We start from the raw sequence: 23,464 nt of genomic DNA on the forward strand, positions 1-23,464 counted from the left end.
GTCACAGAGAGGCCAGAACAGGTGTGGGTGGAGAGGAGGAAGGAAAAGAGGTCCTACCCCTCTGCTGGGGTAGCAGTGATGTCAACAACAGAGAATCCACCATGGAGTCAGCGCAGGAAGGGGCAGGGCATGAACTCAGCCTGGATTGCTCCTCCAGCCCAGCCTCAGCCCCTTCCTCAGTGGTGACCCGGGCAACCTTGCTAGGACCCCAAGCTGAGGAGGATGTCAGGCCAGCAGGTCTCAGGGACTGATGCCATCGCCACCCTCAGGAAGACACGTAGCTTTCCCGCAGCTGAGGGCTCCAGAATCAGAGCCAATTCTGGGCCGACGAAGAGGTGGCTCTCCTCTGAAGCTCAGACTGCCCACCTGACCGCTGGCAGAAATGCCCATGGCTGACCCCAGGGTACCGGCAGGAAGCTGCCCACTGCTGAAGAAGTCAGAGGTAGAGGGGAGCACCCGGCTGACCCCGGAGCAAACTCCAGCACTCTCTACCCCTCACGGCTCCCTCCTGAGCAGAGCCCCTGCCACACCTGTGCCCTCCCCTCCCTCAGGCGCCTGCAGCACCCCCAGATCTGGCCAATGGCCATGCCCAAGGGACAACCAAGATCCCCCCAAACAAGCCCTTCCTCAGCTGTCCACAGTAAACAGGTGGCCTGGGGACAACCATCCTGCTGCTGGGGGCCACGCCCCAACTCCCCCTCAAGGCCTGACCCTGCACCAGCAGTGCTGCTCGAACTTGACCTCTCACCCCCAAGCCCAAGAGCAGGGTCACCCTATCAACACAGGGAAAGTGCAGACCCTGGAGGGCAGGCAGGGACCCCCACTCCACAGTATCATCTGAGGCATCACCGACCACCTTCCCTCTACGTGGACGGAGCGGCTGTGCAGGGGGCTGGCCATGCCTGATGCCCCTCGAGGTGGTCCTAGGCCCACGACGGTGACAGATGATCCACGGGTCCTCGACAATCACACAGGCGACCAGGGCTGGCGGAGCCCCCCTCCCAGATGTGCCCTCAGCGCCTCTCCCTGCAGCCCCTTGAGCCTCCCCTGGCAGATGGGGAGGAGGGGCTGCCCCGACACTCTCCCTGAGAGGGAAGCCCAGGAATGCCCGCCGGCCCAGACACAGCTGCAGGCAATCTTTAAGGGGGGCCCTTGTCCTGGCACTTCCCAGGGCCCACTCCCCACCGGCCACACGGCTCACCAGGGTGGCAGCTGGGGCTGAGGGGCTCCCCCAAAGCCTCCCTCCCCTGAAAGACCCCCTCCACTCACCCCACCAAGAATGGAGTGTTTAACTGCATGCATATTGCACCCCCAAGAGTTGATATTTAAAAATACACAATGTGGTAGCTTCATTCGCTCAAATTTTGAAGTCACATTTCAAAGAGAAAAGGCAGGTGGCCGCCGCATGGGGAGCTGCCAGTGACCAGCCGGGGGCGTGGGAGGCCCTCCTCTGAGCCCCTCGCTGGGACAGCAGCGAAGGCGCAGGAGGCCAGCCAGCCGGACGGAATTCTGCGGTTTGGGTCTCTGCTCGTCCCTGTCCTGCGGAGCCGCACGTCCGAGGGCAGGTGTAAGGTGGGCGGCACCTCTGCACTCACTGACGGCCCGCGGAGCCGCAAAGGGCCTGGGGCGGGCGGAAAGCGGGACGGCGGGGGGGCAGGCTCAGCTCCGGTTGCGGCTGCGGGGTCACCGCGCCCTCAGCTCTGCGGGCCTGTCCCCGAACAGCAGCCACAAGTCGGCGCTGGTAGATGGCGGGGCCGGGACCCCAAGGAAGCGCGAGCGACCAGCCCCGGCGCCCACAGAGGTCCAGGAGTGGAAGAAAAGCAAGCCAGAGGAGGAGCCCTGGCCCCACGGTCACCTCCCGGCCTCATTAGGGCTGCGGAGGGACCCCAGCAAGCCCAGAACAGCTACGTAGGGGCCGGGCTCCCGCACCGCCAAGCCGGTGGAGCCCGCGAGCGCCGCCATGTGGCCGCCCCTTTTGGTTCAGGCAAAGACCTCACTGCTCCCAAAACGCGCAGGAGTGACAGTGACGAACGGCACGCAGTCCCCAAGGCTCCCTCCCGAGGTCCGGGCCGCCGCTGGCAGGGGACAGCAGCTCCGCAGTGGCCGCAACAACCAAGAGCCACTGAGAGGGAACGCACAGCCTCCCATGCCAACAGGGTCTCCACACGCCCCCCTCTTGGGCAACCACCCCTGGACGGTGTGTTCCAAGCGCTGAGGGCTGGGCCCCTGCGACCACTCCCAAGTGACAGAAGCTTCTATCTGGGCCCCAGCCCCTGCCTACCCCCACCCTGCCCCCAGGTGCCCGGACATCCCCTGGAAAGGCCACCCCTCCTCTGGAGACGGGAGGGCCCGTAAACCAGGTGTCCAGGTGTCCAGGTGAGGCAGGCTGAGAGAGGCTCTCAGGACTGGGGCACCGTTTCCTGCTGGACGCCTGAAAACCACAGGCTGGCAGCTCCCGCTAAGGCAGGGTCATCCCAAGGAAGGGGAGGACAGGCTCCAAGAGGGCCCCCAGCTGTCAAGCGACCCTATGCCTGGTGGGGGGGCTGCAACCCTCACCGTGGGACAGGAGACAGCAGGGCACCAGCATGGGAGCGCAGCCTGCCTCCCCGGACCCACATCACACCCGAGTCTGGGGATGCAGGAGAAACTCACCACAAAAGCCACAGTTGATCCTGCTGCCTGGACTCTCGGCTCCAGGAGCCACAGAGGCAAAGCCGTCTCCCACACACCCGCCCTGAAGCTCACACTATGGGCACAACCTGCTGCCATGACGGAATCCTCAGGGAATGCTGTGTGCTGAGGTGTGGGCAGCAGTAACTCAAGTGCACTTGTCTGGGATTTACGGCAATCCCAAGTGAGCCTGCAGTGCCTGTGGGGTGCCACGTTGAGGCCCTCCGGGGAGGGCAGGCCCCGTGACGGCAGGGCCACAGGCGCCCCACGACATCCCTCTGGGCAGACAGCAATAGGGAAGAGCCTCACGTCTCCTTCTATATTTTTAAGCCAATATGACAAGAGACAGGGATTTAAAACCCACAAACTTCCAAGACAGGGACTTCAGTGGAGCAGCAAGAGAACCCCAGGGGCCCCAAGGGCAGAGAACCTGCGGCCACAGAAGAGCTGTGAAGGGGGCAAACATACCCCCTCTGTGACCTGCTACCCTGAAAATCGCTTTCCAAAGCGTCGGCCAAGGAGTTTCAGCAATTACGACCTAAGGAAAACAGAGGAGTTTCAAAACCCCAAAACCCATTCGCATGCATGTTTGAGAGCTTCGGTACTTCCCCCCCGTGGGGATGAGAGACCCAGCTGGCAGGCACGGGCACCGAGCACAGAACACAGCTGGCACGGTCACCACCCTGGGCACAGGGCACATACCTGATTTCAAAGGCTTGATGCAAAGAAAGCAATGGAAAACATACCGTTAATCGTATGGTGGTTCTGTGCGGAAATGACATTGGGTAAAAAACAAGCTATTTGCATTACTTAGGCCCATTTCTTTTCACTTTTCTAATGTGCTTCTGGGACCTTTCAAGCTACACGTGGTTCACGTTCCTCAGGCGCTGCATTCCCACTGGGCTGGGCTGTCCAGCACTAAGGAGGCCTAGGACAGCCTGGGACCATCGGCTGGGTCATCTGGGATTCGGAGGCCTTTGAATATGCCCCCACCATGTCACCTGGGGACCCAGGGTAGGACACAAGTCCAGAGGAGAACCAACTCCCGTGCTCCCCAGGCCCAGACATGCTACCCGACCCGTGTGGAGAGCAGGACTGACCGCGCGGAAGCAGGGAGACACGTCGTTCCTGCCAGGAAGCCCAGCACCCAGCCTACCGGGCAGCCCTGCCCGCTGCCTGTCTCCACGGGTGTCTCCCCAACCTGGCCCAACAGCTCCAGGTCCCAAGTGCAGGCTCCACCCTGCACCAGGTTCTGCTCCAGGTGTGCGGGGCAGAGGTAAAAACCCGGGGCTCAGGTGGGCCCCAGGGCTGATGAGGTGCTGGAGGGGGCTGGAAGGCTCAGGTGCCACCTGGAGTCCCCCAGGAGCAGGGATGGGACTGTAGAACAGCCAGGGCAGCAGTGATGTCCAAACACCTAGGGGCGACGGCCTGTGCCCACGGTGGAAGCCCACCCGAGAGAGGACACAGGGTTGGGGAGGAACACAGGCCCGGTGCTAACACAGGCTCTGGGCCCCAGCCTGCCTGGCTGCCGCGTGGCTGCCTCCAAATGACCCAACCTGTGTGTGCCTTGGTTTCCTTATCTGTAAAGTGGGAAAAATCATAGCACCGTCCGCAAAGGCCAGGGTGAGAATTGGCAATTTATGTAAAAGACTTAAAAAGCAGAAGCAGCACCTGGCACACAGCTGCACTGCCACCAGGTCCAGGAAGAACCGGGCAGCACAGGGCCAGGCCCCTGCACCCAGTCTCAGTCAGTCTCAGCTGGCCTGGGCCAGCCCCCATCTCCAAGCCCCGTCACAACCTGCAAGAGCCCCTGCCTCCTGCCAGAAGGGTCCAGGCTGCAGAGGAAAGGCCTGCGTCCTGGCTGGGGCCTCCCAGGTGGACGTGGGGAACACGAGGCAATGCCTCATTCAAAGGGACACCAGCCTCATTCAAAAAAGCTGTAAGGGAGCTGGGCCCACCAGGCCCTGTGGCTGCCCCAGGCAGGGAGCTGGGTCCAAGAGGCCCCCGTGGCTGCCCCAGGCAGGGAGCTGGGTCCACCAGGCCCCGTGGCTGCCCCAGGCAGGGAGCTGGGTCCACCAGGCCCCGTGGCTGCCCCAGGCAGGGAGCTGGGTCCACCAGGCCCCGTGGCTGCCCCAGGCAGGGAGCTGGGTCCACCAGGCCCCGTGGCTGCCCCAGGCAGGGAGCTGGGTCCACCAGGCCCCGTGGCTGCCCCAGGCATGGCCTTTCTAGCTCTTCTGACTTGTGGGAGCCTTTTCCCCCCACCCCCACTGCATCTACAGGCCCTGCTTCTGCTGCTGGTCTCTGCTCAGGAGGCACCCCAACATGGACCAGGAAGGAGGCCAGAGGCTGAGGCCATGTGTTCCCTGCACTGCTACCTACCAAGCAAGCTGGGTCACTCGGCTGACAGAACCCTGCACGAGAGCTTGGACAGCTTCTCAGGGCACAACCCCACGCGGCTAGCTGTGCTCTGCAGGAAGACGCCCGAGAGGCCTGGCCCAGGTGGCCTAGGATGAACAGGTTTTCTCCAAATCAACACATTCACTTTAAAATTAAAGTTTTAAGGCTACTTCTACAAGCTTAACAGAGGACGTGGCCCTGTGAACACCCTACCATGTATTCGCTTGACACTAAACCACCGAAAATGCACACGGCCCCTTACGCGCCCATCAGTGCGGCTGTAAATAAAGACAGAGGAGCAAGTCGTGTTCCTGGCCTGGAACGACCCGCATAACTCTGGCCACCATAGTTCCTGACACGGCAGAGAAGACAGGCACTTCCAGATGGTGGCGTGAGGATCTCTGCAGACCCTCTCCCTGGCCTAATTCCCGGGCACCACAGAAACGGCCACTAAAAGTCTCTGGAAAGTGCCCCATGGGCACCAGCAACGGAGAGGCCTCTCCTGAAGGACGGAGACTGGCTGCAGGCCCTTGGGATGGAAACACCGACCAGGGGGTGGCGCTCACCCCCAGCTCCAGCGCAGCCCGGTTTCTCCCAGCAGCAGCTCCCGGTTCCCATCACCCTGCTGAGCTCCTACATTCCAGGAAAGAGGCAGGAAGTGGGGCTCCCAGCTCGGAGCACCTGTGCAGGAGCAGTGGGTGTGCAGGAGGAGGGCAGAGAGGCACAGGAGAGGCAGTAACAGCACCAACGACTGATAGCACCCCAAGCGGGGTGAAAAGATCGATCTAGACACCCAAAAAGCACAACAAAGTCCAATTAGGATAAACACAAAAAGATCCACAGCCTCATATATAATAGTCTAAACAAACTCTGGGTGACAAAGAAAAACATTTCAAAAAAAATAAACTAGAAGCAAATATAGGCAGGAAGCACCCTGACATTACCTGGCTCCAAAAGCAAGGAAACAAAAGCAAAAATGACCAAGTGGGGCGACACCAAAGTAAGCTGCCTCACAGCCAAGGACACCAACAAAATGATGAGGCAGCTGCTGAGCGGGGGCGAGTCCGTGCAAACCGCGGGTCTGACGAGGGGCTAATATTCAAAACAGATAAAGAACCCATACAATCCCACAGGGGGAAAAATCCAGTTAAAAAATAGGTAGAAGATGTGAATCGACATTTTTTCGAAGAAGACATGAGGACGGCGAACAGGCATGTGAAAGACGCCCCGCATCGCCGATCATGAGGAAATGCGATCAAAGCCACAGCGAGATACTGCCTCACGCCTGTTAGAATGGCCATTATCAACAAGACAAGACATGACAAGGGCCGAGTGAGAACGTGGAGAGAGGAGAACCCTCCCGCACTACTGGGAATGTAAACTGGTGCAGCCACTGTGGAAACCAGTATGGAGATTCCTCAAAAAACTTAGAAAACAGAAATACCATACTGACCCAGTAATTTTACTTCTGGGAATTTATCTGAAGAGAATGGAAACACTAATTTGACAAGATACATGCGCCCCTATGTTTATTGCAGCCTTGTTTACAATAGCCAAGATATGGAAGCAACCTAAGTGTCCATGAATAAAGGAAATACGGTACATATATGTCACAGAGTATTACTCAGCCATAAAAGGAACAAAATTTTGCCATTTGCAGCAACACAGGATCAATCAACCTTGTGTACATTATGCTAAGTGACATGTCAGAGAAAGACAAATACCATGTGATTTCACTTATAAGTAGAATTAAAAAAAACCCTCATAGAAAAAAACCCTCACAGATTTGTTTGCCAGAGGTGGGAGTTGGGAGGTGGGAAAAATGTATGAAGGGGGTAAAAAGCTTTCAAGGGGGTAAAACTTCCAGTTATAAAATGAACAAGCCCTGGGGATGTAAGGTGCAGCACGGTGACCACAGCTGGTGACACCGCACTGCATATTTGAAAGCTGCTGCGAGTGAACTCCAACAGTCCTCATCATCACAAAAAAGGGATTTTGTAACCATGCATGGTGACAGATTGCAGTGATCATTTCCTAACATATACAAATACCGAATCATTGTTGCACACTTGAAACTAATATACTATGTCAATTACACCTCTATAAAAATGTTTTTAATTAATAAAGAATTGATGCCAATCCTTCACAAACTTAAAACAAGTGGAAGAGGAACAGTTCCCATTCCGGACTTGCGGCTGGTACCATCCAAGACATCATGAGAAGGAAAAACACACCAATATCCCTTGTGAGTATGGACACAAAAATCCTCAGCGTACTACTAGCAAACAGAATCCAGCGACTTATAAAAAGGATCATACATCATGACCAGATGCGACTTACCCCAAGAATACAACGTCAGTTCAACATACAAAATCAATCAGTATTATACTCTGTAATAGTAGAATACAGGACAAAAACCATGTGATTATAACAACAGACACAGAGCAGCATATGACAAACTTCAGCATCCCCTCAAACAATCTCAGAACAGAAGGCACGGGCTTACCCTAGTGCGGGGCACCCGTGTGACACCACGCTCAGCGGTGAAACACGGAATGCCTCCCACTAAGATCAGGAACGAGACCAGCAGCCACCCACACCACTTCTAGCCAGGTGGCAGGGCAAGAAAAAAGAGAGAAGCACCCAGGCTGGAAAGGAAAAAGTGTCCCTATTTGCAGATGACATGATCTTATATACAGAAAATCCTGGAAATCCACTAAAAAGCTGTTAGAATAAAAGAGTTCGGCAAAATGGCAAGATACAAGATCAATATGTGAAAATGGACTTTACTCCTACCAAATAGCAATGAAATTAAGAAAAAAATTCCATTTACCATAGCATCAAAAAGGATACAATACTTTGGAATAAATTTAACAGAAGAATCCCAAAGCTTGTACTCTGATCATGTTTCTTTCTTCCTTCCCCCTCCCCCCTTCCTCCCTCCCTCTCTCTCTCTCTCACACATACACACACACGTGCATGCGTGCACACACATGCACAGAAAAGGAGCAGGCTTCTAGGCTTCTAGGAGCTACATCATGCTTGACAACGGCAGGTCATGGGTTGGTTAGTTTGCTGGAGACACGGCCGCATCTGGTGAAATGACTCACATGCAGGGCAAGGCGCAAGCATGAGCACAGGACACGAAGCAGAGGGACCGGGGGTCTCCCACGGCCTCAGCCGCACAGCGTGGTACCTACCCAGACAGGACCGCCTGGGGGGGGCTCTGATTTCTTCATCCTTACCATCTGCAGCTACAGTTAAAAAGAGAAACAGGAAGAAGACAAGCAGACAGGGTTAACACACAAGCAGCCCCCAGGCCTTTTTGCATTTCTTTTTTAAAAAGTAGGTTTGGTTTCTGAGCACTAGGAAATACATTCTCTGAACTACTTCTCTCCAAACCTACCCTCTTCCAATAGGAGTGGTCTGGCGGGTGGGGGAGAATTCGGGACCAAAAATGACAAGTCACCATATTTTCATTTAACTTCTAAGGTCAGAGGTGGCATAAGCCCACCCCACGTCTGCTCAGGTGACAAGGACACAGAAGGCTCTACTTTATTTCCCCTGCAAACCCATCTGCACGTGCAGTTTGGTCATGATATAGTTGTCCAGGTCAAAACCCTTCACGAGGTTGCTTGATAAAGTTGTTTTCAGAGTACACTCAACGCCCACTGTGAAAGCAGAGCTGGGTCAACACCCGGACCTTGACAAGCAGATGGCCGAGTGTCACCACACGTCACACCAGGGTGCCGCCTGCAACTGCCTCCTGCGTGACCTCCTAGGAGCCCTGACAATGTTCTCAGCGATTCGACTCTGAGGCACCTTGCTGCCCACCCCACCTGAAAACCCCCAACTCAGTGCTGCCCCAGGACAGGTTCAGGCCGGCAGGGTTCAGGGCGGGAAGAGTCAGACTGTCTGTCACACATCGAGCTACCTGTGCAGTTTCTTAGTTAGAAAAGCAACTGGATCGGGTCTGTGCTCTGGAGAAGCACCTCTGTGCAGGACGGACCGAAGGAGAGCAAGTCCCGAAACAGACCCATGGGGACGTCACTGACAACCCGCCCCACGCAGGCAGGGCGCTCAGGGCAGCCCCGCTCTGAGCTCCACCCCACCCCTACTCAAAGGCCCGTCTCTGATACGGGGAGGGCCCTGGGACCGCTGGCCTGCAGAAGCAAGGCTGTGCGATGTCCTAGACCAGGTCATTAAGGAGACACACCTCCACCCCGATCTCTCAGATGCACCCCTCAGGAGCCAGCCACCAGGCTGTAAGGAAGCCCAGGCCACACGACAAGGGCACCGGCGGGTGTGCGAGCAGAGAGGGAGGGGGAGAGAGGGTGCAGGAGAGGGAAGGAGACCAAACACACGGTGCTTGGGGTCACCGTGCCAAACCGCCCAAGCGCAGAGTCACGGGCAAAAACGCTGTCCTTTCAAGTCGCTCAGTTCTGGGGTCCCTCACCAAGCAGCCACAGAGACCGGAATAAAAGACGAGGAGGCAGAAGTCCCCACAGGGCCAAGACACAGGGGGTCTGCCATGCTGGGTGGCCAGAGGACAGGGCCGGGGGACGGCCACTTGGCAGCTGAGGGAAATCACCATGAGCCCCAGGGCTGCAGGTGCTCACGGGGAGGTCTGAGCCAGAGCCTGTCCGGTGGACAGTGCTGAGCATGGGGCGGCGGATGGTGCCGACGGGCTGGGGGTAGCAGGTTCTGGAGCACAGGGACCAGGAGGAGGTGTGACTGCAGGGTCCCGTCACAACTGAGATGAGATGAGCTTCCATCGGAGCCCAGGCAGTGGCAGGGCAGACAGAGGACTTGTGCCCTGATGTCCGTGAACATCCATAACCCTTGAAAATGCAGCACGGTTGGTAGATAAACATTCGTGGGGGTGGGGGGCTCTCAGCCTTCATTCTCAAAATAGTATGTGACCCTCTTCACCTAACATTTTTATGGCTCTATTGACATATAGTTATATATCATAAAAAGCTGACTTTTAAAGTGCACAATTCAATGACTTTTAGTATGCCCAGAGCTTTGCAACCATGACTACCTACTTTTAGAACACAGCCATCACTCCACAAAGAAACCGCCCACTAGCAGTTCCTCCCCACTACCCCATCTACCCCTCAGCCAATTCCATACTGGAACTTGGAGTATTGAGATCTGGGGCAAATGTCAAATGAATCTAATCACCTGACTTTAAGCCACAAACAATCTCCTTTCTCAAATAAAATAAAATGAACCCAGGAAGCAACCTAAGTGTCCATCGGTAGATGAATGGATAAAGAAGATGTGGTACATATACACAATGGAATACTATACAACCATAAGAAAGAAACAAATCCTACCCTTTGCAACAACATGGATGGAACTAGAGAGTATTATGCTCATTGAAATAAGTTAGGCAGAGAAAGACAAATACCAAATGATAGCCCCCATTTGTGGAGTATAACAATGAAGCAAAACTGAAAGAACAAAATAGCAGCAGACTCACAGACTTCAAGAAGGGACTAGTGGTTACCAAAGGGGAGGGGTGGGGAAGGGCAGATGGGAAGGGAGGGAGAAGGGGATTGAGGGGTATCATGATTGGTGCACATGGTGTGTGTGGGGTCATGGGGAAGACAGTGTAGCCCAGAGAAGACAAATAGGGCCTCTGTGGCATCTTACTACACTGATGGACAGTGACTGCAATGGGGTATGGGGGTGACTCGATAATAAGGGTGAATGTAATAACCACATTGTTTTTCTTGTGAAGCCTTCATAAGACTGTATATCAATGATACCTTAATAAAAATAAAAAAATAAAAAATAAAAAATAAAAAATAAAAATAAAAAATATATATATATAAATGAACCCAACTGTGTATCTGCTGGTGGCATGCATGCCCGCGAAGAGGCACCATTCCAAGGGACTGTAAACACAGTGATCTCCCAGTAAAACACCCAGCAAGATGACCTGGAGCCTTCCTTCCTGCCAAGACCAAGCAAGCAGGGCAGCGAGTGCACAGCAGCATCAGCGGCCTGACAGCCCGTCATGCCTGGGTCCTTGAGAAGCAGGTGGAAGGGAGTCAGCCCTGACCTCAGAGTCTGTGAAGTGTCAAGCAGGGTCAGCATGACACCCAGAGGCTCTCACTACCATAACATTCTGCTAGCTCCACCCGCCACAAAGGCCAAGAGCCGGTCACGCCAACGCCTGTCCCAGAGCCCAGGCTGTGGTCTCCACATGCCACATCCGGATTCTATGTCTCCCAGGAGAAATGGCCTGTTCCAGGTCTGGGGCAGGAAACACAGACGGCGGGCTCAGAGCATCTTGTCGCCTTGTCACGCCAAGACTGGGGATCCACGAGACCCCTGGTGATGCGCCGCAAGGTCAGCAGCCGCCCGAAGGGCTGCTGGCAGGGAGCAGGCAGCAAGTGCGATCCTGGCGATCAGGGAGACACAGCAAATATGCCTGAAGCCACACCTTCAGAATGATGTAAAAACAAACAGGATGCCAGCAAACCACTTCTAAAAACAGGCAAATAAAGACAAAGAAGCGTTTAGCCACCTTTCCTTTGTAAGTTGTACCACTGGATGACTGAAGGCATTTATGGGGAAGTCTCTTCAGGGAAGCACTCCAGCTAATGGATCAACAAAGGCAGACAGAGCGGGAACTCTGCAGCCCATGGTTATCGGGCACAGTGTTGAGCGTCCTCCACCACTAACATCCAGAATTAGACAAGCTGGCCAGACATGCTCCTGGTGGCCGAACACAGCAGTCTTGCAAAAAACAAAAGCAAACAGAAGCAGACCTGTTCTGTTTCAGTCGTCTGGGTCCCATTATCTTTTTCAGGGCATACCTGAGACAGGCAGTCAGCTCCCATGACGTTCCCCCAACAGAAGCCAGGGTGGGACCCCCTCCAAGCAGCACTTCTCAGAACGTGACCTGAGGAAACTCACTCAGAATCCTGTCAAGTGAAGAGCTGCCTCAGCGAATCTGGCTTAGGGCTCATGCCTGCACCTCTAGCGCACACCTGCATGACCCCATGGGGCACACAGAGCAATCTACCTGCTTTCAACAGAGACACACTCCAAGAGGAAGGGGGGGTCAGGGAGGGCCCTAAAAAGAAAACCACCAGCCAGAGTGTGCCCGTAACCAGATCCTGACTCAAGAAAACTAACCAGCCAAAAAGTCAGGAAGCAGTGAGATAGCTGGAAACACAAAGATTGGGTATTTGACAGCAAGAATCATTAATTTTATGGGTGATAACAGTATTGTGGTTACATTTTTAAAGCCCTTATCTTTTAGAGACAGATCACAAACTATCACAAATAGAATATGCCTGCAATTTGCTTCAAAAACTGCAGGACAAGGGCCTAGGGAGTCCTGAGGTGGGTGATTCCACATGGAGCTCCGCACGCTGTGCCCTACTCTGTGTATGTTTGAAATCCCCCACAGGAAAAAGGAAAAGGGGAGATGGCATGTACGGACAGACAGTGGAAGGGGAGCATGCCAGCCCCTCCAGTCAGTTTCCCCAACACATGGCCTCTGTGGACACCATCCCAATGGGCTGTCCTGGGAGCTGGGCCTTGCTACCCTGCAGAGGCCGACTCCAGGGCGCCGCACACACCCCACCCACCTCCAAGGGCTCGGAAAACACCTTTGGACCAGTCTGGTTCGAGTTTTGTCAAAGGAGACTGACGGCGGACAGCACACCAGGCCATCACCTCTGGGCGGGGACGGAGAGCTGTTTGCCCTCGCTTTATACCCCTGCACTTCCCCAACACATCTACAACATTAACTGCTCTTTATAATCAGGTACCAAATCGTGTGATTTTTTAAAGTAACTTGTTTTTCTCCTTTAATGTCATTTATATTTCTTTAACTTTCACATTGAATTGCTGACCTTCAAAGTTAAAAATCTCTGTAAGAGTTAACTGGAAAACATTTAAGCCTTTATTTTTTTAGGCTGACTATCCTATCAGAATGCTGGAATCTGGGGGCATTCAGACCGGGCCTGAGCTGAAGACCTGGGAGGTGCTGGCTGAGATGAGGGTCGCCCTGGCCTCAGGAGCCCTCTTCTGGCATCACACCAGCAACAGAGCCGTCCTCACAGGCACGCGTGACCGACTCTTCTCCATCCTCTGCCACTCGGAGGCCTGTGCCGTCACCGGCCCCACCCAGGCCAAACTCTGCGGCCCAGCCTTCGTCACACCTGGAAAGCCCTCCTGCCACGTGAGGTGGCACAGCACAGGTTCCCAGCGCCGACGGGCATGCGGTCGCTAACCCGCTCACCAGAGAAGGCCACTGATTAAAACCCAGATTCCAGCCTAAGTTGGGATTCACAATTTCAACTCAATCCTAGTTAACTGCAATAGAAATAGTCTTTTTGGAGGAATTTGGGTCAAACACTAACAGTCAAGAGAGAAGGATCAGGTATCCCACTTCTGCTCCTGGCGAGAGGCCACAGCATGCACAACTTCCTGCCCACAAAGCCTCCCAGGGTGCCAGCCGCCAGCAATAAAGACCCACTGGAAGAAGGGGAGCATGCAGGTGTGGGCTGCTGATGGCACACCTGTACCTCAGCAAGGTCACAAAAACACTGACCTGTAAGTTTGCTCCATCGCTGAGGCTCACACACCTGCCCTAGCTGGCACCCCACCTCACCAGTGCCTACACACACTGCAAGGGAGGTCACAAAGCCAGGTCTCATGTTTCAGAGCACCCATGGGCACTGGGTCCCCTCTCACCTTCCCTCCCCCGCGGGTGAGGATGGGCATTACTGACAACCCCTCATGCTGCCCCTTCTGCCGTCAGCTAGGAGACCAGTGCCAAATTAAAGATGAGCTTCAAGGGGCACAGAGAGAAAGAGGCAGAAAGCCTGTGATCAAAGAGAAACAAGCGCCAAGCCCCTCACCTGGCAAGGGATCCAGGCTGGAGGAGGTGAGCCCAGCGGGGCGGGGCACCAGCCCCACCCGCGGTGACTTCCTGAGTCACGCAGGGAGGCACCCATCTACAGAGGACGGCCCAGCAGTGGGGAGAGAGAACAAAGCCTCACCAGAAGCACACAGTGGCGGCCCCTTTGTGGTTCAGTGACACTGACAGGTCCAGGCTATGCATCAGAGCTGGAGGCTGACCTATTTTCTCCAACGACTGGAATCAGCACACATTCATTTACTCTAAAAACAGAAGGTACACAGGGGAAAGGACCAGTTCACACAGAAGGAAAACACAGGGCGAGCCTCCAGCCCACAAGAGGCCCAGACTGAACAACTTGGAGAAAACACTTTTCTAAGCAGCAGCTAAGGTTAAACACACAGTCCCAGACAAAATCATGGTGAGAGTGTCCTAGATTAGGTAATTAGCTGAAAACCATAATTAAGGCATTGAGCCCTCCAGCATATGAGAAGCCTGCCGGCCTGCTTGTTCACAGAACATTAGCTCCAAGGAGAATTTTTAAAGAGGCAAAAACAGGAAGAAGAATTTTCTATTTTCTGAGCCACCAAAGAGTCTAGAAATGACACGGACCGAGCATGTAACCTGCCCCACCCAATGTGCAGACCCTGCATGCCCACCCCGGGCGACAATTCTCCTGGACCCACAAAAGCAAGACTCTGGATGTGTGTTTGACAGGTATGTGGGGAAGGCCGCAGCCAGCTCAGCAGGAGGGACACGGTGAAGCGAAAGACAGAACCACACAGCCAGAGCCGAACCAGCCTCCCCGGCGATGTCTTCCTCGGACCTGACGAGCCAGAAGAGACACAGAGAAAAGTCCTTCCTGCGCCACAGTTAGAATCCTCACAGAGCCACCATCAGACGAGCAATAATGAACTAAGTTCAGCTAGTAACTCGCCCAAATCCAGTGAAGAAAAACTATCTGGATTGCTTCATGTTATAGAATGTTTGATCAAAGTTGTTTGGCACACTGAAGTTCTAACATCGGCTACAGGGAATGGTGCCATTTGGTCAGGTAACTCTGGCTCTTAGTCACCTGAGAGCACAGCTGATTTAGTGGCTTTATTCCCAAAGCTGCTGGTCACCAACCTGCAAAGAATCGGCGTCTCACATTCAGTTCGTTGGCCACGCGGACCTCGGTGCAGAGCTTCAGCATCAGTAACATGGTGGAGATCATGACAACGCTCTGCCAGAGGAGCGGAGACTCAAAATGCCTTCCAAACCTGGGGGGAGAAGCCACAGCGTCAGGTCAGAAGGTGGACACCAGGGCCTTGCCCAGCCCAGGTCCCACGGACTGGGCCCACCTCAGTGGCACCGCAGGGAGGGTCTCTCACACCTGCTGCGGCCCCAGGGCACGGGTGACCACCTGGGCCTCCAAGCCCCATAGGCAGGCAGAGCTGTGGTGGGAGGTGCCAGCAGCACTCCTGGACAGCCAATGGGGGCGCACGAAACCCCCTCAGCATCGGAGGCACTCACAATTGTACCCAGGGCTTCTCCAACTGCCGCACTCCCCTCCCCAGGAATCTCTGGGTTCCCACCCAGGGATGATGGACAGGGGCTCGGGCGGGTCTCCTGAGCTCCCTCCCAAAGGTCCAGGTGTCCCGCCCTTCCTTCCCTGCAGAGGCCCCGATTGCCACCAGGTAGATGCCTGTGGCTTCTAGACCACCTGCTTCCCAGGTAAGATCATTCCACTGTCCAGGGGATGGTCCTGCCAGGCCACAACAGTCCAAAGTATGAGCAGAGCAGCAGGGGGTCAGGACACCAAATTTCCACCCCTCCTCACCGGACAGGGCACACTCCTGAATCCCAGCCTGAGGCCCTGACACCCCAACTCAGGCATCAAAGACCCTTGCCACAGGAGGGGCTGCCCACGCTCTGCCAAGTCCCCACCTACCTGCCCACCTGACTCTGCTAGCTGGAAAGCTCCCAAGCCTTCCTGCTGACTTTTTCCAGTCTGCTGAGCATCTCACCAACTCAGCCACAAGCTCCCGGAGGCCCACCCACAGTCCAGTGTCTGGCACCAGCTGGGCCCATCAGAAGACCCTAAACCTCAGGAGCTGAGGGCAGCACCAGCGAGACCGTGGCCTACAGCATCACAAAGTTGTTGAGGCAGGCCTAGCTGAAGAGAGAGCCAGTGGGAAAGAGGTGGTGGTGCCCCAGAGCTCGCTCGGCCAGGGGTACTGCCTGGGGCGCCCACATGCTCTACCACAGGCAGGGTTCCAGCCCTGGCTCTACCCTGTGGGCCACAGGCCCTCGACCCAACACCTCCAAGCCTTGTCTCTTCTGTAAAGTGTGGCTATAACCCCAATCAAGAGGCCATTTCTGGTCATTCCTAGGAACTGGTCCCTACTGGCTACCTAGTTGACCCCAGGGGTTGAGGCAGCCATTGGTGAAGGTCACACAAGGGGCAGTGACGGTTTGATACCAGGCTGAGGAGGCTGGAGCAGGTCAGCATCACAGGGAAGTTACTCTAGGCCACCTCACAGCAAGCTCATTTCCAGTTATAAGGCTGAAGCGTGTGGTTTTGGCCATTATGTGAGAAAAACCACTTCCATTTAAACATTCAACAAAGACGAGTGACTAGAAAAACTGTGGGGGAAAAAAAAAACAAGGTTTGCACTTCCAGCAAAAATCAAATCTAGATGAACTCATTATTTACAGCAAAAATGAGACCGCTTGAAGTGAAGTGACAGGGAGTAGACGTTAATATTTAACTGGTTTCAGGATGAGTGCAGGCTAACCAAGACACAAAATTTCAAAAAGCACAACTTTCCACAAAAGATATACAAGGGACAAAGCATGTAGGAAACAAAGTTCAACACCATTAGCAACTTCTAGAAGCTAAAATAGAAAGGTTCCATTTTTTATTTACCAAGTTGGTCAAATTTTTCTCCTTTCATGCCACTAGTCTGTGCTAACAGGAATGTCATGAGAGTTCCTCTCCTGCCAAGAACTGGGGCTGACACAGCCTCTTCTGTGGCGAATGATGGAACACCCCCCAGACAAGTGTGGAGCCTGCTGCTTTGAGCAGCCAGTCTGAGTGGGCTCTCTCCCTTGGTTGCAGCACACATGTCTCACCCCCAAGAAAATACACCCTGCAGAGGGTATGCAAAGTTTTACCAGGTACCAGCAAGATTGTGCAGGGAACACCTTCAGTCTGTCTTCAAAGTAACAGAAAAGCTCAAGTGGAAGAGAAATTGCGTATCTACTTCCCTGTGCACACTAATGCTATTGCGCTCTGAAGAATTTCACATCTCCCATACAGTGTTATGTCACCCACACAGTCACCACATCTCCCATAGGGAGTCACTGCATCTCCCAGTGTTACATCTCTGATACAGTGGTGTTACATCTTTGATACAATGTGGCTGTATCTGATACAATGTTACCATGCCTCTGATACAATGCTACCACTTCTAATACAGTTGTTACTACATCTGATACAATACTGCTACATCTCTGATAGTTACTACATCTCTGATTCAGTGTTACAGCATCTCCAAAACAGTGTTACTGCACCTCTGATACAGTGTTACACACTCTGATCTACTGGCCAGATCTCCAGTACAATGTTACTGTATATCCAATACAATGTTGCTGCACCTGATAGTGTTTTCATCCCACAGGGATAGAGTTTGAGAATTACCTCCATGAATGCATTAGGCTCTGGGTTGGAAGGCCCTGCAGCACTCCACATACACTGGCCCCCTCCCTCCCCTTCTCTCATACAAAATCACAAGCCTGCAAATATTAGGTTATGAGGCAACCCTTAGCCCTTCTCCTGGCTTCTGACACCACAAAGGCCAAATCCTGTACATCAGCATTTTATGGAGTAAAATCTGCTCAATGCTGGTTTTGCAAAAGGATACGAGTAAGGATTGTAAGAAATAAGGGCATTAAAGTCCTATGAGTTTCAGAAACCTCAGGGGTTTACATAGTTTGGTTGGCCTCTCCTACAAGACCGCAGAGCCACTCACGTGCCTTGCACCACATCTCTTCAAGGGGGCTTCCCAGGTGGACTGGAACTCTGAGGACTGTGATCTTGGCCAGCTTTGGGAAACACTCTGCCAGTTCTGCCAGCTCCACAGTGTCTAGTGTAGACCCAGATCCCCTTTCATCTGTGAGCCTGCTGCAGCCAGACCTATGCTCTCCCCACACACCACCTATAACCCACATTATGACCCTGCAGTACCTTCCATACAGCGCTTCTGCTAATGTGTACACCCCAGTGTCTGGCCCAGTGTCCAGCACACGACAAACCATTACAAACCTAATGGGCTGCTAATCCACATGAAGCCTGGAGGGGTACCAGGAGAAGTGGTTTAAGAGGATGCAGAGAGGGGAATAAAAGGGAGCCTCTACATCCCCTGAGAGCAGTGGGATCTTGGGCCCAGATGGGCAGACAGGCTCACATTAGTTACAAGTTTAGACAGAAGCCAGCCTGTCTGCTGGGCTGCTTTGCCCATAGCATGGACCCCATACCGCCATGTGTGAAATACAGGGAAGTTCAGCCTCAAGGAGGTACCAGCGCCCTCTGCTAGCCCTCCTCCATCCCACACTTCCCAGCTGTCTTCTGGGATGCTGACTGAGGGCAGCCCTGTGTGTCCCATGGCAGCCACAGAACCTAAGTGCCCAGGACTGCTCAGGACACAATCTGTGGGAAAGGACCAATCAGATGTGCTTAAAGAGACCTGCCTGCAATATAATGAGTCTTCAGAAATACACACTTGGTCGTTCATATAACCAAACATGTACTTCCCAGGTATCTGGTCTTCATAGCTCCTGAAGACACTGTAGTCTTAAAGGTGAAATGGGTGGTTTGTCATGTTAATGAGAGACTTGTGGACCCCACCCAAGAGCGGAGGCTGGAGGCTTAATCAGCCAGTGGCCAGAAATTTAGTCAGTCGTGACTATGCAATTAAGCCCTCACAACCCCCCCACCCCCCCGACAAGAGCTTAATGCCCCTCTAGGATCCTGCTTCTCAGTCGGAGGGAGCTTCTACACTTGGGGAACCAGAATGCCTCCATGTGCCACTAAGCCAGGCCCCAAGCTCCACAAGGAGAGAAGCTCCTTTATTTGGGACCTTGCTCCGTATTGACTTGTATCCTTTATGGTACCCTTTATTAAACTGATAAACGTTAAGTGTTTCCTGAGTTCTGTGAACCGCTCTAGCAAATAATCAAACCTAAGGGGGAGGCTGTTGGAACCTCCAATCTGTAGCCAGTACATCAGAAGCACAGGTCCCTGGAGCTTGTGACCAGTGTCTGGAGTGGGGTGTGGAGGGCAGTCTTATAGGATGGAGCCCTTCACCTGGGGAACCTGGTGCTGTCTCCAGGCAGACAACATCAGAATTGGGTTGAGTTCTCAGACACCCTGCTGGTGTTTGAGGATTGCTTGGTGTTATGTGTGGGAGACCCCCTTACACTTACACACACATTGAAATTGGGTCCAGGAACCTGAACAGTTTCTATTACTGCTGTGTATGATACTATTATTGTTGTTGTATATGAAAGAAAAAGGAAACACCACACCTCCCGTGGACAACATTCAGAACTCCACCGAAGGCCACCCTAATTTCCCGATGCTGCATTAGGAAAAGGCTCAAGACTCTCTCAGAAAGGCTCAGGCCCTGCAGTGGGGGCAGAACTCCTGGTCCTGAGCACATCAAGTGCCAGTTAAACCCAGAGGCCCCGATGAGATGACGTTCATGAGACTGGTTTAATTTCTGACTTCTCCAGACCAGATACTTAAAGACCAGATGTAGCTTCGATACCTTTTTTTTTGCAATTTGAATGATTAGTGACTGGGGAAAAGACCTCGAAATGCAAATTTATTCTGTGAGCTAAGCCCTCCACTACAGAGAAAACTTACTCCACAGCTTCAAGGACCAGATGCAGCAACAGCGAGCCTGGGTGGCAGCTGGTCCAGGAGCTCCAGTGCCCCTCCAGTATGCCCAGTTTACAATGTCAGCCAGTTTTATTTTGGGACCTGCTTCTCTTCAGCCTTAGATTTAATCAAGTCTGTTTCAGAAAAGAGAAGCCATGTGTCATGTCACAAAGGGCAGTCTCTGCCACGAGCCAAAGGGGAAGGAGGAATCTCCAATATGTGGTTTTTCATCTTGTGCCTGACAGAAATAAGCACCCAGTGACCCCTTCTTCAAGTGGCCTGGCCCAGAGACAGACCTCATGATGTGACAGATTCTCCTAAAAGAAGTATCTTCTCACCAGCTCATCCTTTAAGGACCCCAGACAGAGGTAAAACTAAGATGCAGTGAAAGTGAACCCAAGGCCTCCAGGGTGGGCTGGGCAAACACAGGAGCAGAGAGGCCCCCGGACTCAGGAAGTTATTGTCTGGACTGTGACGGTCATTAGAGACACTTCAGTCAGAACTCCTCAAACAGTTCACTTAAAATAGGCAGTTCTACATAATGGATATCATACCTCAATAAGGCTGCCTTAAAAGTCAGTTCCCAGAAAAGCATGACTACTCAGTGACCAAAAAATCAAAAGGGGCCAGAAGCAAAACTCTGGACCCCAGCTGCCTGGGGCCCTTGCCTCCCCACCAGGCTGTCCTGGACCAGCCGCTCACTGTCTGATCAGAGGGACCCGGGACCTCCAGGAGGAAGGAAAATCCCAGACTTTTTGGCCTTGGAATGAGGCTGTAAGACGACTGAAAATTCACCCTCCCAATTACACGTGGTCTTAGCAACTACTAAAATTAATTCCAAGTTCCTTACCAGAAGGCAAATGATAACAAGAGGAGGTTGGCTTCGGAGGAGCAAGAAAAAATGGTTTCAAGCATCATCCGGAAGGCGGACTTCCTGTTTAAAAACCCAAATACACCCCACAGAGAAAGCTGAACCTCGGCTGTCCCCCTTGAGGTTCATGGGCCGGCGGGGTGTCCTCCCAGATGCTTGGCGTCTTCCGGTCCTCGGAGTTGTGTCCCTCCCACACCCACGCAGGCTCCCCGGGGGCAGGGACCCCGCCGCAGGGCCCGGTCCGGGGTGAAGGCATCAGGACCCCGCGGCCAGGGCTCACCCTCCACTCCGACCCCACCGTTCCCCCTGAACAATAACCTCACCCGTTTCACCAGCTCCTTTCAGGACGTGGACACTTCCCTCCCATCCGCACCCCGCTGCCTCGCTCAGAAACCCCGAAAGAGGAAAGCCGCCTCTCTAGGAGCACCCCTAAACACCCCGAACTTACCAGAAGAGTATCCGCAGAATATTGGCCACCAGGAGCACCAGACACACGTAGGTGGAGAAGCCCTCAGCGTTCTGAGTCCTCCGGATGTCCCTGTACTGCGGGACGTACGGCACCACCCCTCCGAAGACGATGGCCCCGGCGGCCCCCCAGGCCACCAGCTGGTGCAGCGGCACCAGAAGCCAACCCAAGCCCTCCGCTTCCATCCCGGGCGCCTGCGTCGCCCCGCCAGCGGGCTGACGTCCACCGGGCGCGGGTCCCCCGGCCCCCACGGCCGCCGAGCGCGCTGGCGGTCACCCCCACATGGCGCCGCCCCCCGGAGCGGTCCCGGCAGGAGGAGGCGCGGAGCACAAGTCGCAAGGGGCCTCCGGCAGCGCGAAGTCCACGCTCGGCCCAAGAGGCAGCGCGCCCCGGGCGCACGACCCTCCCGGGCACGCAGGCTGCCCGCGGGCGCAGAGAAGCCGCGGGGCGCAGTGCCGGGCTGGGGGCGCGCTCAGTCCGGGGAGCGGAGCGGGGAAGGAGGCGCGAGGGGGGCTCGGACCCGGGGCCCGCCCGCCCACGCGCTCGCCTCGCCACTGCCCAGCGCGTCAGTCCGCCCGCCCGCCCGCTGTCCCTCCAGCCGCCCGCGCCCGGGGCTCCGCCTCTGCGTGACGCGACAATGCCGGAGCCCCGCCCACCCAGGACGGCGGGCAGGCGCCGCCGGGTCCTAGAGCGCGCCGGCGCGGCGGGAGGGGGCGGGGCCGGGGGCGGGGCCGAGCGGGAAGTGCCTGCCGGACGCGGCCCGCCCTCAGGCCTGGCGCCCACGTGGGCAGCCTCACCTGTCCGTGCCAACCCCTAGGTCCTCCCCCGTTCGGCGCGCGGGAGCCGGTGTCCAGCACTCGGGACAGACCTCGGGCCTGCAAGGGCGCCAGACGGCGCCTGGACGCTGCTTCCTCCCAAGGGAGCTGCCTTCACCTCCCCCAGGTCTGGCCTGGCCTCCAGTTTCCTGCCTGGAGGTTGTGTGGGAAATCGTGAAAAGTTTCAGCCTCCCTGAGACCAACTCCCAAACAAGCCTGTTGTGATCGGGAGGCCCTCCATAAAGCCCGGGCAGCTCTCACCCCCTGCCACACAGGAGGCTGATTTTGGGTATTTTTGCATCATGGCTATTGAGAGCATCCAGGAAAGGAACTGAGAACACGGCACCAGGCCTGTACAGCACAGAAAAGGAAGCCAGCGCGGGGTTGGGAGAGAATTGGCAGGTGGTCCTAGTCAGCCACATCCTCCTCCAGCTCAAAGCTTCTAGAATGTTGCATACTCTATTCTAGAGTGAGGCTCCAGGCACTCACTGGAGCATCTGCGGTCACAGCTGCTGGTCCTGTGTCACAGCTGCTGGTCCTGTTTATCCAGGCACATGTGAGCAGGTTACTGGGCAACCCACAGCCACCTGCTGTTCTGGCTTTGTCAGGGTGTGCCAGGTGGAGCATCTGCACCAGGGAGCGCCTCCTGAGTGCAGCTAAGTGGATACAGTCTTGCATTCTTGGCCCAGGACTTGGCCCCACAGAAGGCTCCAGTAAGGTGGGCTGGCGACTGCACAGTGGGCTTGTGATCCTTTCGAACACCACTGTCCAGAATCAGAGCGGCATCCCCTGATCCAGAACCATCAGTCAGTCAGGCAGAAGGGAGGCCCGCTCACCGGGATGCTGCAGGTCCCACGGCTTCCTGAGTTCCTGAAGAACACAGCCGATCTGTACTAGGCTGAAAAGTGCCACCCAAAGGTGTCATGTCCTAACCCAGAAACTATGAATGTTAGTTTATTTTTAAAAAGTATTACAGATGTGATTAAGTTAAGGATCTTGAGGTGGGGATATTGTCCCATATTATCCAGGTGGGCCGTAAATGCCATCACATGTATCTTTAAAAAGGAAGGCAGCAGGAGATTTGAGACACTCACAGAGAAGGCAGTATGAAGATGGAGCAGAGAGGTTTGATGTAGCCTTGAAGACTGGAGTGGCACAAGCCAACGGACGCCCGTAGCCTCCAGAGGCGGGAAGAGTCACAGAAGGGATTCTCCCTGTGGAAAGAGCTCGGCCTTGCCAACACCTTGATTGTGACCCAGTAAAACTGATTTTGTACTTGTGGCCTCCAGAAATGCAAGAGGATTAATTTCTGCTGGTTTAAGCCGCCCAGTCTGTGGAAGTGTGTCGTAGCAGTCACAGGAAACTAATACAGAAGCTGAAAATTAGTAACTAGCAAGATTATCAGACTGTGACCTGCAGAGCGGGCACA

The 23,464-nt window shown here is 54.6% G+C and overlaps 1 protein-coding gene across 2 annotated transcripts in view; it reads right to left on the reverse strand.

Moving 5' to 3' along the window:
* The window catches only part of SLC66A2 (solute carrier family 66 member 2), a 40,968-nt gene extending 19,137 nt beyond the window's left edge, over positions 1 to 21,831 (reverse strand). The window contains exons 1-3 of one of the 2 annotated variants that reach the window (XM_017653201.3): positions 21,203 to 21,831; positions 15,086 to 15,219; positions 8,268 to 8,321 (exon numbers count right to left, since the gene is read on the reverse strand). In XM_017653201.3, coding sequence (XP_017508690.1) covers positions 8,268 to 8,321; positions 15,086 to 15,219; positions 21,203 to 21,405 — 391 coding nt within the window. In that variant the 5' untranslated portion in view covers positions 21,406 to 21,831. The remainder of the gene's footprint in view (positions 1 to 8,267; positions 8,322 to 15,085; positions 15,220 to 21,202) is intronic. The other variant, XM_017653202.3, reaches the window with a different exon arrangement.
* Between the last annotated feature and the right edge of the window lie 1,633 nt (positions 21,832 to 23,464).

This window comes from Manis javanica, chromosome 9 (genome assembly GCF_040802235.1).
Source record: "Manis javanica isolate MJ-LG chromosome 9, MJ_LKY, whole genome shotgun sequence".
Lineage (NCBI taxonomy): Eukaryota > Metazoa > Chordata > Mammalia > Pholidota > Manidae > Manis > Manis javanica.